A 17,984-nucleotide genomic window follows, 5' to 3' on the forward strand; every position below is an offset into this window, starting at 1 on the left:
TATCTGCACTTCCATGTTTGTTGCAGCACTGTTCAATCGCCAAGATTTAGAAGCAACCTAAGTGTTCATCACAGATGAATGGATAAAGAAAATGTAGTACTTACACAATGGAGTACTATTCATCCATAAAGAAGAATGAGAATCAGTCATTTGCAACAACATGGATGGAACTAAAGAGCATTATGTTAAGTAAAATAAGTCAGGCACAGAAAGACACATATCACATGTTCTTACTTATTTGTGGGATCTAAAAATCAAAACAATTGAACTCATGGACACAGAGAGTAAAAGGATGGTTACCAGAGGCCGGGATGGGCAGTTGCTGGGGTGGGGAGAGGTGGGGATGGTTAATGGGTACAAGAAATAGAAAGAATGAATAAGAACTACTATTTTATAGCACAACAGGGTGACTATAGTCAATAATAATAACTTAATTGTACATTTAAAAATAACTAAGAGTATAACTGGATTGTTTATAACACAAAGGATAAATGCCTGAGGGGATGGATATCCATTCTCCGTGATGTGATAATTATGCTGCATGACTATATCAAAAAATCTAATGTACTCCAAAAATATATACGCCTACTATGTACCTACAAAAATTAAAAATAAAAATTAAGAAACAGAAAAATTTCCAGAACCAAAGGATACAAGTTTCCAGCCTGAAAGGGCTCTCAAATACCCAATATGAGTAATAAAGGCCTATTCAAAGACACCTTGTTGTGCAGTTTTAAAACACCAGAATGGGAAGATCCTAAAAACTACCATCTACCATAAAGTGAAAAACAAACAGTATGGGGGGAAAAAAGAGATTACATGCTAAAAAGTAATTCACAATGGAACAGACTTTTCAAAGTGGCTCTGGAAGATAGAAGGGAGTAATGCCCTAAAAATTCTGACATTAAATAATTTTCAAACTGGAATTTAATCATGAGTGAAGAAGAAATTAAGACATTTTCAGGCAGGCAAGGAAGTAACTGGAAGATATGCTCCAAATACAGAAAGAATAAACTAGGAAATAACAAAAAATGGAACTCAGGAAACAGTAGATCCAACCTAGAAGAACACCAAAGAGAAGTCCCAGGGTGGCAGTTGGACAGCAGGTATAGAGGACAAAAAGCTCAGAAAGAGCAGGATGCCAGGCTCCAGAAGAGTAAGTACAACCATTGCCAGATGTAAGTTATGAATATATTGATTGATTTCTGCAAAAGAGTCTCAATAGTGGGCATATATGTAACATTAAAAGCTCATACATGGCCTGAAATAGGTGGCTTCCCTAAAAAATATTTCAACAACTTTGCAAATGCTGAGCTGAGAAATACAATACTAGTATCTTACTTCCTCGCATAACCACTGGTATATTTATAACCTAAAAAGAAAGGTTCAAAATGCTATTAGTTCATAGTTATAAAATTATCTTTATGTCTCTTTTCTTACTTTAAGTCACTAAGCAATCATGACTTTAAAAAGAGAGATTATCTATAGTTGAAGAAAAATTTTAAAAATAAGCAGAAAAAACGAACAGACAAATCACAAAGAAATCTAAATGGCAAAAAAATATACTGAAAAGGTACATTTTGTAAGAAATCAAGAAAAACAGCATTTTTCCCTCAAAGTGACCAAGAAAAGATGAGGAACCAAATGTAAATGCTTGAAAAACATTATTTCCCTGAAATTTGGTCATTCTGCCTCTGGAAATCTACCCTAGAAATAATCTCAAACACCAAAGAAGTTTTATGTTCATTGCTGCATTTTGTTTTTCCTGTGCTGAAATAATCCCTAATAGCATTTTGTTTTGTTTGAAAAAACAGAAAAGAAAAATAAAGTCTTCCCATAACTCCTCTATTTAAAACTACATATAATGTATGTATACAATGCTTATAAAAGTAAACAGTGAAAGCCTCACTCCAACCTTCCAATCTCTCTCGAAATTATCAACAGTGTGAACCATAGTTTCTAATCTTAACATATCACATGTATATATATTTACATACAAACACACACACAGACACATGTACATTTCTTATAAAGAGGAAAACTAAGATTATTATACATGTGTGTACTGCTCTGTAATGTTTTTCTGCCACTAAATATATTAGGTAATTGTTTTTGAGTGCTGACTACACATAGACACTGTTTTAAGTGACTACATATATTGTATCATTTAAACCTTATAATGCTCCATACAAGTCAAACAACTTTGCGTCTTAGTACATTTGCCTCCTTTTTTAAAAAAAGGTTTTGTTGCAATCTATCTTATGAGTATACCATAATTTACTATGTCTCCATTATTGGACATTTTGGTTTCTTCTAATTTTTTGTGTAACACCAATCAATCATTTAGTAAAAAAATAGGAAACCACTGAAATACGGGAATTATTAAATTATGATATAATCACATGAAATATAATGCTACCATAAAAAATGTTCAATGGAAAACCTATGTAAATGCATCAGAACATGCACAGACTATATATAAAGTGAAAAACAGAAAACACCAAAACTATTTAAAATAGTCTGGATTCAACTACGTATTAAACTGGTAAAGTGGTTTCTAGGTGGAAACTCTGGGTGATCTTTCTTCCTCTTTTTGCTACTTTTAAAATTTTCAACAATGACAATGTGTTATTTTAAAAGGGAAGATAAGTAAGTTATACTTCCTTTGTATAAAAAATAAAACCACACAAATTGGTAATCTTAATACCTTAAGAAGCTGACTTATCTAAATGCAAAAACTGTAAAGTTCCCTTCAATCATTTTCAGATATAATTCATACAATATTGATTTTATAACATGTTGATACTATAGTATTATAATGAAAATTACTTCCCATAACACATTAAGGCAACGTGGCAATACAAGGAATATTTTTCCAATCATAAATCTTAAAATAACAACTATTTTCTGTTGGCAAACTTATTTCAAGATACATACTTTTGCTCTTGACTGTGTTAATTCAAAGTGAATAGATTCAAATTTAGTCATTAAGGAATGATTCTGTGTGACCAAACAAGCATTCTGTTGCCTAAGTTTATTTAGTTTCTCTCGAAGGCTTTTAATCTCCTGATCCACAGGGGTAGAAGATGAAAACATCTGAAAGAATGAAAAAGAACAAATATATTTTCAATTATTTCAATTAAGGGTTACATGTAATTAATGGAAAATTATGAGCAATTATTAATAAAATAACTAAGCACCTCAGAAAATGAGTTAAAATACTTAGTGAGTATTGACAAGGATATGTGGAACAATCAATACTCTCTCTTCCACTGCTGGTGGAAGTACATACAAGTATAACCTGGAAAACAGTGGTGCACTTTGGGAAACTGGCTGGTATTATCCAGCAAAGTTGAATACGCTAAGAACCAATAATATCATCCCTAGACATAAACCTGATAAAAACTTTTGTACTTTTGCACGTGCAGATATAAAACTATTCATAGCTACATTGTCCACAAGAGATAGTACATAGGAAGAACCCAAATGTCCACCAACAATAAAATGGATAATAGGTAAAATATTATTTTATCTGTATACATATTTTTATTATATTCTTTTTATACATATTTTACATTTAATTTTCATTAGGATTGTGATTTTCAAAACATTTCTTTTAATTCACTTTGAGTGATTTATTTATGCAATTCAAAATTCAAAACTATATAAAAGAAAAAGTATACACAGAAGTCTCTTCCCATCTTTAATAGGTGGGTAACCACTTTTATAAGTTTCTTGTTTAGTCTTCTAGTGATTCCACATGCATACATAAGCAATACAAATTACCCACTTCCCTCCTCTCCTTATGCAAAAACTAGCACATTAAATATAACATTCTGCACCTTGCATTTTTTTTTACTTGAACAATATACACTGGCAATCTCTCCATAATAAATACATTGACAAACTCCTTTTTTCTTCTCAACTGCATAGTTTCCATTGTATGAATAAACCATTAGTTTATTCAGCTAACCCCCTATTACTGGATACTTGAACTATTTCTAATCTTTTGATACGATAAACAATGCCTAATTTCATATCCTGCAGATGTGTCTATAGTATCGTTTTTCAGAAATGGGAGTTCCAAGTCAAGATAAATGTATTTGTAATTTTGGTAAATATTGCCAAATGCATCTCAGTTGGGGTTATATCATTGTGCATTCCCACTAGGCAATGTACCCGTACCCAATAAAATAACATCTCAAACATGTGAATGTTTAATAATTCTATAGGAAAGAACTACGTAAGGTACTTAGGTATAGTTTCATTTTGAATTTATCTTATTATGCGTGAAATTGGACACCTTTTCATTAGTTTGGATATCACTTTTATTTCTTTTTCCGTTCATGTCTTTTGCCCAATGGGTTACTGATCTTTTTGTTCTCAATTTCTAGGAGATCTTTACACACTAGATTAGCCTTTTGTCTTTGATAGGCATTACCATTATTGTTTTCCCAATTAAGGCACATATACAATAAGAATGATCAGCAATTTGAATGAGGATAGAGATCAAATTTCTTAGAATTACATACCATGTAAAAATGGAATTTGAATTTGTTTCTAAAAAGTAGATTCAGACAGCTTCATTAAGCATTAATGCATTAAGCATTAAGCATTAAGCATTCATTTCCTTACAAAAAGGAAAGCTCTTAATGGTTGGCTTTCTGAAGTGGAAAGAGCAAATACATATCCAAAAAGATTATGTGCAACCATATCTGTGTATATACATGTAGGGAGTCGGGGAAACAAAGAATAGGAAGAGAGTGTAAAAGGAGATAAAAGGGTTGAGTGAGGAAGAGGGATAAATGCAGGGAGATAAATATATGATAGAATAAGAAAAAGGAAGAGAGTTTCAGACCAAGCAAAGATCTCTAACATCATTGACAAAATAGATAATGAAAAGAGAACAGTGCCATACTATCCAAAGTACTTTAACCAGGCTTTAAATGGTGGGTATACCTTAACTACTTAATAAACAATTGATTACCTATTATGTATAAGATGTAGTGTTAAAATCAAGGGGATTATAATTTACTTAAGAAGACATTTAACTGCAAAAAGGTAATAAATATGTAAGTTTAAAAGTAGAGTAATACACCAAGATAACTACTTTCTTGCTAGAACATAAAAAGAACAATTATATTTAAATTCTTGAGTACCACAGTAAAAGATTATGGAAACCATGAATAAGGTATTTAAAGAAAAACTGAAAAAAAATTTTGTTTAAGTAGACAGGCCTAAAACCAAAACTCCTTTAACTAGATAGGTCTAAAAACAATAACCTTATCTCTTGGCTTTTTTTGAAAATCAGTGCTGCTACCAGATATTTTACAGACGTTTTCATAAGGTGAATAATTCAAAAGTCCAGGGTGGCTAGGCTGAACATCCAAAATTAGCTTTTCAGACCTTGAAGGATTAGGGGCATAATCAGAATTTTCACTTGGACTAACACTAGAAAAAAAAGAAAAAACATATTTCAGTTCTTGGATAGTTTATTCACTACAAATTGCTATACATTAAATAAGAAAATAGAAAACCTGAAATGCTGCTAAGCAGATTCACAGTTATGAACATAAGGCAATGTTTCCACTAAATTTTAAATAAATCATAATTACTTTTAAAGTAGCAAACTGTATTTCTAGAGCCTCTACGCTAAGATTACTTAAGATTCAAAAGAATCAGAAAAAATTAGTAAAGCCCAAAATATATATTTTATACTGAGTTCTAATACACTGAAAGTGTTTTTAATATGCAAAGAGGCTTCTCTAATATTCCTATTTTTCCCTAAACTGAAAGTTACATTAAAAAGTATAAGAAAATTATTTCTTATTCCAGAGGCACGTTAGAAACAATACATCATAATGAAATCGACACATTTTATATTGATTTATTTAAGGCACAGTGAATTCTATATGTGATTTTACTTACTTACCTGGATAACTCTTCCCCTAAACTCTGCAAACTCCATTCTGTTATCTTCAGTTCATGTCTTAAGGAGGCAACATTTGCAAGCAAACTTTCCTCTTCATTGTCTTTATTATAGTAGTCTGATGAACTAGATTCCATTTCTTAAAAAAAAATGAATTTCTTGTACCTTGTCTGAAAGATTCTGTAGTTTCAGTCAAAATACTCACATGAATAGAATTTAACTCATTAGTTTTCTATTTCAAATGTTGTGAAATCTTTCATGGTGGTTTAAAACAAAACAAAAAATCAATAATAATGAATGTATCTGTAGTGTAAAGCCATAAAGGAGTTCAATACAATTTCAATGAATGAATCTTTCATTTTAGCCAGGGTCTAGTTATTATATTTCCCCTTTTCTAAGCATACCTGATCTTCCTAACAATTGTTAAGTATTTTCATTACATGTTAAGGAAACTAAGAATCAGACATTAAATAACTTGCTCAAAGTCACACAAACTGTAAATGGTGAAATCAAGATTTGAATCCAAGTCATTAGGATGCAAAGACCATTAAATTATGTCACATTGTAGCTTTATTACTTATTACATACCAATTTCAGTATGAGGTGTTTGAACTTTCATAATCACTTACAAGTACTAGACATCTGATTAAATGGTATCATTACAGTCATTCATATTTTGTTAGAAGGGAATTTATTACCAGTTAAAAGCTGTCTCCTCCTCCTATACCCAATAGTTATAAAATTTAAAAAACACACATTTACAAGTCACAACCACAGGGATCAAAATAACATTTGGCAGGTCAACTCATATAAATAAATGAAGAAAAGCTTTTGTTTCTTCAGTGGATGAGTATCTCTAGGGTTGTGAAACTACTAAATCTCTTTGCACATAAAAAATCACAATAAAGCATCACATTTTATTATTCTAATGAATACAATAAAAAACTAAAGCTTTATAATCTCCACTATTCCTACAGAGCTTTCTGCGCAATCTTAAAATTACATTCCTCTTTCAGATCCCATTTACCTTTTTCATTGTAGCATCTCCTTCAACGCCCTTCTTAGCATTCTGATCCCATCCCAAGTTCCAAAAGGTTAAAAGTCCTGTGCATTACGTTCAGGACTGCAATGTACTTAGAGAAGCTCAATATTTTGAATGAATTAACGAATACTAAACTGTCCTTCCTTCCCTCATCCAGTTAGAATGGTATGCTACATTTATTCCCCACTCAAAAATTCTCAGATGTAGGGAGGAAGATTAAAAAGAAAACTCCCACCTTATGGAAAGAAAGTGGCAGGAAATTAAATGAGATACTATGTAATCTTAATAGACAAACTGGTTCTATCCTCTTTCCCTTTTCTGTTTCCACAAATTTGCTTCTGCTTAAGTGACAAGACTCTCGCAGACAAGTCAATAAATCAGGTCCCCATCCTGCTTTATCTATTCAACATCTCTAGCTCTCTGTAGGATGGTGAAGGAGAAAAGGGTAGAGAAAATTGGGCAAATTCTATAATGCCATTTGGTACTATATATTTCATCTTAAATCAGGTTTTAGTTCAACATCTGTGTATTGCCATGCAAGAAATAACTCCCAGTCCGGGCGCGGTGGCTCACGCCGGTAATCCCAGCACTTTGGGAGGTCGAGGCGGGTGGATCACGAGGTCAAGAGTTAAAGATCAACGTGGCCAAGATGGTGAAACCCCGTATCTACTAAAAATACAAAAAAATTAGCCGGGGATGGTGGCGAGCGCCTGTAATCTCAGCTACTCGGGAGGCTGAGGCAGAGGTTGCAGTGAGCCGAGATCGCGCCGCTGCACTCCAGCCTGGGCGACAGAATCAGACTCGGTCTCAAAAGAAAGAAAGAAAGAAAGAAAGAAACAACTCCCTAACTCTTCTGCAGTAGCAATGAATATATTTGATACTAAAATGTTTTCATTTTCCTAGTGGGCCATTTACTGTCAAATGAATGTCCTTAACTTCAATTTACAGTAGTTACCCAAAAAAGGCTATCTTCACTGACTACGCATACCTAGAAAAGCACATCATCCTACTCACCGACCTTAACAACATCATCTTTCGGCCCTAATTAACAATGTGCTTGTAGGTTTGCACACGCACACCCATCAAACGAAGGACAAGTGTTATTTTACACCCTATGTATGTGATACAATGGGCTATAGTCGAAAAAGATTCCTCATTTTGGAAAGAGATCATAACTTTATGTAGTAGTCTCCTGTCTCAAGATCGCTTGACACAGCTAATCTTACATCCGTCTGAAAGAAGCGGGGGCGGGGGTGGGGGACGGAAGTGACAGTTTCCTCTCTTTTTTTTAATTTTATAGACAGTGGCTTGCCATATTGCCAAGGCTGGCCTCGAACTCCTGGGCTCACGCAATCCTCCCGCCTCGGCATCCCAAAGTGTTAAAGTAACAGGCGTAAGCCATTGCACCCGGCCTCCTATTTTTCCTAAAATAAAATACAACCGTTCAGAGCAGCATGCTCAGCAACCACGAGGAACAGTCCCAGCGCATCCAAGGTGCCGGGAGGGAAAGGAACAAAACTCCCCCAGGCAAGCCGGTTTCCCCACGCCAAGGCGCAGTCGCTCACCACCCAAGTCTTAGCTGGGGAGAGACCCACCCGGCGACTGCGCGCTTCGCACTCGAGTCTGCGTTAGTAAGCCTCTGACCCTCTCCCCGGCCCCTGCGCGTGGAAGCTTCGGACACTACTCGGAGAACCAGCGAACCCCGGTAGCACGGAATTCAAACCGCCGCGGGAGCCGTTGGGACGCGCCTAACCGGCCGCTGCCCCGCCCCGACGCAGACTGCGTGAGGCGCCGCCGGAAGCGCGGGGCTTGCCGGGGATCGTGGTCGGCGAGCGCGCCCGAGCCCACTAGCGGAGCCCGCCCGGGACTACATTTCCCACAATTACCGCCATGATGCCCATTGGTGGGGGAAGCCATGGGAACCGAACGCCGTCAGGGGGAGAGCCGGGCGGCGCTCACGCCTGGCCTGAGGGGGCCGAGACTGAGGCGGTTGCGGAACGGGACTGCTGGCCCCGCCCTGAGTCCCTACCCTTTGGAGAACTGCGCTTCTCCTTCGGATGAGTGTTTGCCGCCGCCGCGGCCGCCACCTGGAGTTTCCTCAGACTCCAGATTTCCCTGTCAACCACGAGGCGTCCAGAGAGGAAACGCGGAGCGGAGACAACAGTACCTCACGCCTCTTTCAGCCCGGGATCTCCCCAGCAGGGATGGGCGACAAGATCTGGCTGCCCTTCCCCGTGCTCCTTCTGGCCGCTCTGCCTCCGGTGCTGCTGCCTGGGGCGGCCGGCTTCACACCTTCCCTCGATAGCGACTTCACCTTTACCCTTCCCGCCGGCCAGAAGGAGTGCTTCTACCAGCCCATGCCCCTGAAGGCCTCGCTGGAGATCGAGTACCAAGTAAGTGCGGAGGATAAATCAGCCTCTTTCCTTTAACCCAGCTGCACTGCGTTGTCGCCTCTCACCCGTTTAGAAACTTCTGGTGGACGGCCCTGGAGGTGAAGAGGCGAGGGCCGTCCAGGAAGCCGGCCCGCTCCGCGCAGGCGCGCTAGGCGAGGCGAGGCTCTCGCTGGGGCCGGGGACCCAGAACTTAGGCTGGACCTGGAATTGATGACTACCCGCCTTCTCCCCTTTCCTCCGGTGGGAAGGAGGCCAGAATTGGTAATGTCGCTGGCTTTTCTCTTTGTTTCCTAATTTGCCCATTGCTTTTCTTAGCCACTACATGCTCCGATACTGAGAATTTCACAATGCAGAACTGATACACGTTCTCCTTCATCATTGGACGAGGTGATGACACTTGTTTGAATCACCCCCACCCCTTTCATACAATTCGGATGTTACAAATCACTGTCTTTGCTTTAGTTAAGGGTTTTTGGATTATGATCGTGTAATTGGCATGAAGCCCGATTTTGAAACTTTTTGAAAGAGGCTGTTGCTATATTTAATGATATATTTCCGTGTAAGTTATATATCCATTATTTTCAAAAGATCAAATCGTATATTAAAACTTTATAACCTTTCCTTTCTTTTCATTTTTTCATTAAGCATTGTAAGCATTTCCCTCGTGTCATTGTTTTCTTTTTGAGACGGAGTCTCGCTTTGTCGCTCAGGCTAGAGTTGGAGTGCAGTGGCGCTATCTCGGCTCATTGCAACCTCCGCCTCCCGGGTTCAAGCGATTCTCCTGCCTCAGCCTCCCGAGTAGCTGAAATTACAGACGTGCGTCACCATGCCCAGCTAATTTTTGTATTTTTAGTAGAGACGGGGGTTTCACCATGTTGGCCAGGCTGGTCTCGAACTCCCGACCTCAGGCGATCCACCCGCCTCGGCCTCCCAAAGTGCTGGGATTACAGGCGTGAGCCACCATGCCCGGCATGTTTTCTTTTTAGTATCTGCATAATATTCTTGCTGGGAATTACCTTATTTTATGTAGTCATGGTGGTAGGGGGTAATTTCTTAGAAGAAATCTTGTTCGTTCCACAGCAAATTCCGATGTTTTCAGGTAGCAGTACAGGGAAAAAAAAAAAAAAGGCATTGATGTGTTTCATCTTTCAGTTTTTTAGAAGTTAATTATAATCATCAAATGTTAACTTTTTAAGTTGATGTAGAGAATTGTTTTTAAATACCAGGTACTGTCACATACAGAGCAAAATAAAAAGTTGTAGAATTTTTTATACGATGGAACTTTAGGATTAAGTTGTATATAGATACACATGATGAGCACAGAGAATAAAATATCTAAAATCACATAGTGAGCAAAACTGAGGCTAAAACTCTGTTTCTTGATTTCCAGTAAAGTTCAAAAGTTCAACATTTACTGAACAGTTAACACGTGCCAGGAATTGTGCATGGAGGGGCGGGAGACGGAGGGGGAGCCGGGTTGTGGGGGATGTAGGTAAAAGAGAAAGAATCCCTCTTCTCAAAGAGCTTAATAAAGGTTACTGGCTCATAAACAGGTAATTTCAATAAAGGATGGCTAAGTACCAGTAGAGGAGGGTCACTTCTAAGGGTTTCAGAAGAGGATTCCTGGAGAAAATAAAATTTAATCCAGAAAGATGCTTAATTGAGACGAAAATGCAAGGAACAAGGGGCATTTCAGAAAAGAGAACAAAAAGATCCATAGTTCTTAAAATACATAGTGTAAGTGAGGATGGTTAGTGTGTAGTGGACACTACAAGTACTGAGTTTGTATTAGACTTTCAGACATATAAAGTCTAGGGTGGGAGTAGCAGAAAAGGACATCGGAGAGGCCAGAAGGCTGGGGTCATGAAGCATGAATCGTAGCCTTGTTTGCCATGCTGAGTAGGTTTTCCTTAATTTTGTACAAGTCCATTTAAGATTTAAGCAGATCACTGGATGCAGTGTGGAAAATGGATTTAAGGAGAGCAAAATTAGTCAAGGAAACCAACTAGAGGGCTAGTGAAATAGTCTAGATAAGAAAACAATTTGTATTAATAAAAAAACTTCAGTATTTACACACATATTAGGATAGATATCTATTTTAACTACTGTCCTCTCATAGTTAAGAGCACCAGCTCTTAACCTTAGCCTGGGTTCAAATCTTGACTCTGCCTACTTAAAACTTATGTGATCTTCTCACTTGTAAAATAGAGATAATAATTGTAACTACATCATAGAGTTGATTTGAAAAAGCATGAGTTAATAAATGCTCATATTCAGTGTAAAGTGGTCTATTAAAAAATGCTCATAGATCATCCCTGACACATAGTAAATAGTCAATGAATGTTAATTTTACATTTATACCTCTGTAGTTATGTAGCTGGCTTGGTTTAGCTTTATTCTTTACATCTTTAGTCACTCTTAAAGGGACTGTTCCTTTTTTTTTTTTTTTTTTTTTTGAGACAGAGTCTCCCTCTGTCACTCTGTTACCCAGGCTGGAGTGCAGTGGCGCGACCTTGGCCCACTGCAACCTTCATCTCCCGAGTTCAAGTGATTCTCCTGCCTCAGCTTCCTGAGTAGCTGGACTATAGGCATGTGCCATCACACCCAGCTAATTTTTTTATTTTTAGTAGAGACAGGGTTTCACCGTGTTGGCCAGACTGGTCTTAAACTCCTGATCTCAAGTGATCTGCCAGCCTCGGCCTCCAAAGTGCTGGGATTATAGGTGTGAGCCACCGCGCCCGGCTGGGACTATTCCTTTAAAGCATTCTCCCTAAACAATTTGTTTTCATTAAGGAAAGAGGTAAAATCATTTAATGTCTGTAATCCTAGACAGTGTTGGTGAGATGTGTAGGGTAAATATCATCTTCCACCCTGTTTGCATTTCCCAACTTGTTTAATTTCCCAGTAACTACATCCTACTAATTTTTGTCTTAAAGTTAGTTTTTAAAATATTAAGGAACAGACAATCTAATTTTGTCCATGGTTACTGTGACATATTGAAAATTTTACTAATTTCTTTTTAGGTTTTAGGAGAATACTTTTTGGATAATTGACTAGCCTCACATTATATTGATAGAGGTTCTTGAAAACTTTAATGCCAATTCATGTATCTTATGACTAAAATAGATAATCCATTTAGAAATTTAAGTCATTCTTGAGTGCTTGATATGTGTCAGCACATCCAAGGTGCTAGGGATACAATGGTGAGTGAAAATATCAGCTAGGTGCAGTGGCTCACACCTGTAATCCCAACACGTTGGGAGGCCAAGGTGGGAGGATCACTCAAGCACAGGCGTTTCACACCAGCGTGGACAACATAGCAAGACCCCATCTCTACCAAAAATAAAGTTAGCCAGGCATGGTAGCACACACTTGTGGTTCCAGCTACTTGGGAGGCTGAGGTGGGAGGATCACTTGAGCCCAGGAGGTTGAGGCTATGGTGAGCTGTGATCACACCACTGTACTCCAGCCTCGGTGACAAGAGCGAGACCCAGCCTCAAAAATATATATATATATATGTTTGTGTGTGTGTGTGTGTATAGTCTATGCCCTCATACAATCAAGTATGGGGACAGACATTAATCAAATTATTACACAAATACATGTCGAAATATTTAATGGGGTAATGAAGGTAAGTTCATAAGACTATGAGTGGGCTCAGTAGGAGGACTTCATTTTATCTGGAAATTGAAAGACATCCAGAAGTAGAGTTAAGATCTACAGAATTATCAGGCTTTCACTAGGCATAAGGGAATGAGTGGGACAAGACAATGGGTAAAAAAGAACAACAACGTGCCAAGATACTAAGGAAGAAGAGAGAAAGATACCTTTGAGGTCCTGAAAGATAGGATACAGAGAGAGAAAAGTGGTACAAGTCTACTCTAGAGAAGTCAGTAGCAACAGCAACCAAATCATTGTGGGCTTTTTTGTCCTTGTTAAGAATATGGGTCTTTTGCAGAGACCAGTAAGAAGCCACTGAATAGTTATAAGCAGGTTAACTTGATCTGTGTTTTTTAAAAGATCGTTTTGGCCACAAGGTATTGAGCCTCTCTGTACCAGTTTCTATACTTTAACAGTAATCATCTGCTCCCCACTATATATTATTGTGAAGAATAAATATGCTAATACATGTAAAAGGAATGGTATCTAGCACCAAATAAGCACTCAAAAAATGTTAGCTAGAAAATAAACCCTGAGCCTAGAACAAGAATACCTTTTTAAGGGCATAATAGGCACTAAGAAGTATCTATTGAATGAGTGAACCAGACGTTTACCAAACATGTAAAACTATCTGGGTGGGTTTTTGGGAGAATATAGCTATATCAATTTTTTAAGATTTTTATTAGTCTTTCATTTTTGTATAGAGCCAAATTTCACTATTTTCTGGTAAACTGGCCATTTCATCTAATTTTTAAAATTTACTTGTATAATATACCTGATGCCATTTGGAATATCTCCTATTTCCATTTTATCTACAGGTATACATGCCTAATATTATATGTATAAAGTAGATAGGACTACTTTATTGATCTTTGGGAAAAAATGGCTTTTGAGTATTTATTATTTTTTGTTTTATATATACACACACCTATCTATTATATATACACACATTTTATACATATACAAAATATATAATATATTCATATACATATAAATGTATATGTATATATAAATTTGTATATAAAAAAACAAAAAATCAAAAGCCGTGTGTGTGTGTGTGTGTGTGTATATATATATATATATATGGACATAAGGGAGTAAGTGGAACAAGACAATGGATTAGAAAGAACAACATGTGCCAAGATACTAAGGAAGAAGAGTGAAAGATACCTTTGAGGTCCATTTTTATATATATATATATAAATGGCTTTTAAGTATTATATAAGTATATATATATATAAATGGGTGGGTTTTGGGGAGAATAATATATTTAATAATATATATATTTGGGTTTTATGTGAGTGTGTGTGTGTGTATATATACTTTTTTTTTTTTTTTTTTTTTAAGAGATAGGGTCTCCAGCAATCCCATTACTGGGTATACACCCAGAGGAATATAAATCATTCTACCATAAAGACACATGCATGCGAATGTTCAGTGCAACACTATTCACAATAGCAAAGACATGGAATCAACTAAATGCCCAGCAATGACAGTTTGGATAAAGAAAATGTGGTACATATACACCATGGAATACTATGCAGCCATAAAAAAGAATGAGATCATGTCTTTTGTGGGAATATGGGTTGAGCTGGAGGCTATTATCCTTAGCAAACTAACGCAGAAACAGAAAACTAAATACCACGTGTTCTCACTTAGAAGTGAGAGCTAAATGGTAAGAATTTATGAATACAAAGACAGAAACAACAGACACTGGGATTTACTTGAGGAGGGAGGGTGGAAGGACAGAGGCACAGAGAAGATAACTATTGGGTACTGGGCTTTATATCTGGGTGATGAAATATTAGGTTGGTGCAAAAATAATTGTGGTTTTTAACACGTTTACCTATGTAACCTTCACATGTATCCCCAAGCCTAAAATAAAAGTTAAAAAAAAGAGAGAGATGGGGTCTCACTATTGTTGCCTAGGCTGAATTCGAACTTGGGCTCAAGTGATACTCCCACTTCAACCAGCCTCCTGAGTAGCTGGGACTACAGGCACGTGCCACCACACCTGTCTCCTTTATGAATTTTTTTACTTCCAATTATAAAAGTAATATACAACCTCGTTAGAGTAAGTCAAACAATACAAAGATGTAAAAGCAAAAAAAGCCGGGTGCGGTGGCTCACGCCTGTAATCCCAGCATTTTGGGAGGCCAGAGTGGGTGGATCACGAGGTCAGGAGTTGGAGACTAGCCTGACCAACATAGTGAAACACCATCTCTTAAAAAAAAACAAAACAAAAAACAAAAATTAGCTGGGCGCAGTGGTGCGCGCCTGTAGTCCCAGCTACTCTGGAGGCTGAGGCAGGAGAATCACTTGAACCCGGAAAGCAGAGGTTGCAGTGAGCCGAGATTGCGCCGCTGCACTCCAGCCTGGGCGACAGAGTGAGACTCTGTCTCAAAAAAAAAAAAAAACTCTTTGTAACTCTATTGAATGCCTGTTGTCATTCTCCTAGATGTGAACTCTTCCACACCTTTTCCCATACTCATAAAAACATATAGGGTTTGATGGGGTGAAACATATATGATTATTTAATTAAAATGTCATGGTCCTTAAAGTCCTTACAAAGTTTTTACCAACAGGTAAACAAACCAAATCAGTTTTTAATAAGGAAGTCTATTGGTTCATATAACTGGAAGTCTGAATAGGACTGATTTCAGGCTTAATTTGTTTTCCTCTGGTTCTCACGGCTCTGCTCTCTTGACTTTTCTTGAAGAATTGAATTACTTAAAGAATTCTTCACTGACAGATGTTTTTCCTAAATGCATTAAAACTAGTATTTTATTGTCTTCTGACTCCAATTATAGCTGTTGAAGCTTCCTGTCAGTTTGTTATATATTTGTAGTTCATCTCTATTTTCTCTTGTAGCTTTTTAAATTTTCTGCTTCTGCATTTTCACTGCAGTTTAAGTGGCTCATCCATGCTTCTTAATCTCTCATAATTTCTCTCTTTGTCTCACTCTCCTATTTTATGGATAATTTCTTCAGCTCTATCTTCTACTTCATTAGCTTTAAAAGTTTATTAATATTATTTTTGATTGGCAAATTATAATTGTATACATTTACGCAGTATAGCGTGATGTTCTGATACATATGTACAATATGTAATGATTAAATCAGGCTAATTAACATGGCCTTGCCTATAATTTTTTATGATGAGCTATTTGAAATTCAGTCTCAGTTATTTTGAAATATACATTATTATTGACTATAGTCACCTTCCTGTGCAATAGACCTCAAAACCTATTCCTTCTGTCTATCTGAAACTTTGTACTCTGTGATCAACAACTCCCTATTCCCTCTCTCCCCAAGCCGCCGACCCCCAGCTTCTGGTAACCATCGTTCTACTCTCCACTTCTAGGAATTCAACTGTATTAGATTCCACATATGAGATAATGCAGTATTTGTCTTTCTGTCCCTGGCTTATTTCACTTAGTGTAATGTCCTCCAGTATTGCATTGTGTATCTACACCACATTTTCTTTATTCATTCGTTAATGGACACTTAGGTTGTTTCTATGTCTTGACTATTGTGAATAATGCTTCAATGAATATGGGAGTGCAGATATCTCTTTTACATACTGATTTCAGTTCCTTTGGATGTATACCAGAAGTGAGATTACTAGATGATATGGTAGTTGTATTTATGGTTTTTTGAGGAACCACCATATTGTTTTCCATAGGGCTGTATTAATTTACATTCCCACCAACAATGTACTAATTTGTTTTTTCTTTTTTGAGATGAGGTCTTGCTGTGTAACTCCGCTGGTCTCAAACTCCTGGGCTCAGAATCCTCCCATCTCAGCCTCCTGAGTAGCTGGGATTACTGGGATTATAGATCTTGTACATATTTTGGTAGATTTGTACCTAATTCTTTTTTCTTTTTTTTCTTTTAGTAATTCTTTTTTCCTTTTTTTCTTTTAGTGCTAATGTAAATGGTATTGTATTTTTTATTCCCAACTCCAGTTGCTTGTTGCTGGTGTATAGGAAAGCAGTTGACTATTGTATGTTAATATTGTATACTGAGACTTGGCTATCATCACTTATTAGTTCCGGGACGGGTTTTTTTTTGCAGTTCTTTAGGATTTCTACATGGACTATCATGTCATCTGTGAACAAGGACAGTTTTATTTCTTCGTTTCCAATAGGTATGTCTTTTCTTTCCCTTTCTTGTTGTGTTACATTAGCTCGAGCTTCCAGTATGGTGTTGAGTAGAAGTAATGAGGGAGTAGCATCTTTGTCTTGTTTCTGATTTTAGTGAGAAAGCTTCCAGTTTGTCGCCATTAAGTGTGATCTTAGCTGTAGGATTTTTGTAAATGTTCTTCCTTAAGTTGAGGAAGTTCCCCTCTATTCCTAATTTGCTAAGATTTTTTAATATTAAATATCATGGATTGATATTGGATTTTATCAAATATGTTTTCCATACCCATTGCTGTGATCATCTGAGTTTTCTTCCTTAGCCTGTTGATGTGATGAATTACACAAAATAATTCTTGAATGTTGAGCCAGCCTTATGTACTTGGAACAAATCCATCTGGTCATGGTTGTAATTCTTTGTTTACATTGTTGAATTAGCTTTGCTAATATTTTGGTGAAGATTTTTGCATCTGTGTTCCTGAGAGATACTGGTATGTAGTTTCCATTTCTTGTAATGTCTTTTCTGGTTTTAATATTAGGGTAATGTTGGCTTCACAGAATGAGTAAAGAATTGTTCCCTCAGCTTTTATTGTCTGTAAGAGATTTTAGAGAATTGGTATCATTTTGTCCATAAATGTTTGGTAGGATTCACCATTGAAACTGTCTGGTCCTGGTCCTTTATTTTGGGGGAGGTTATTAATTATCAATATAATTTCTGTAACAGATACGGGCCTATTCGGGTTATCTATTTGTCCTTGTATGAGTTTTGGTACTTTGCATCATTCAAGGAATTGGCCTGTTTCATCTAAGTTTTCAAATTTG

General features: G+C 36.9%; 2 protein-coding genes across 33 annotated transcripts in view; one reads left to right on the plus strand and one right to left on the minus strand.

Annotated features, from left to right (window-relative positions):
- The window catches only part of CCDC18 (coiled-coil domain containing 18), a 101,594-nt gene extending 91,957 nt beyond the window's left edge, over nucleotides 1-9,637 (minus strand). For 10 of the 32 annotated variants that reach the window (XM_063664664.1, XM_063664651.1, XM_063664649.1 and 7 more), the window contains exons 1-3: nucleotides 5,933-6,068; nucleotides 5,283-5,451; nucleotides 2,938-3,096 (exon numbers count right to left, since the gene is read on the minus strand). In XM_063664664.1, coding sequence (XP_063520734.1) covers nucleotides 2,938-3,096; nucleotides 5,283-5,451; nucleotides 5,933-6,066 — 462 coding nt within the window. In that variant the 5' untranslated portion in view covers nucleotides 6,067-6,068. Of the gene's footprint in view, nucleotides 1-2,937; nucleotides 3,097-4,532; nucleotides 5,047-5,282; nucleotides 5,452-5,932; nucleotides 6,069-6,956; nucleotides 8,748-9,429 lie in introns of those variants that run through there. The other 22 variants (XM_063664638.1, XM_063664629.1, XM_063664606.1 and 19 more) reach the window with 14 other exon arrangements.
- Nucleotides 8,746-17,984, plus strand: part of TMED5 (transmembrane p24 trafficking protein 5) — a 28,917-nt gene continuing 19,678 nt past the window's right edge. Inside the window, exon 1 of the mRNA XM_054476082.1 lies at nucleotides 8,746-9,364. Coding sequence (XP_054332057.1) covers nucleotides 9,029-9,364 — 336 coding nt within the window. The 5' untranslated portion in view covers nucleotides 8,746-9,028. The remainder of the gene's footprint in view (nucleotides 9,365-17,984) is intronic.

The sequence above is a fragment of the Pongo pygmaeus genome, chromosome 1 (assembly GCF_028885625.2).
Source record: "Pongo pygmaeus isolate AG05252 chromosome 1, NHGRI_mPonPyg2-v2.0_pri, whole genome shotgun sequence".
In the NCBI taxonomy this organism is placed as follows: domain Eukaryota; kingdom Metazoa; phylum Chordata; class Mammalia; order Primates; family Hominidae; genus Pongo; species Pongo pygmaeus.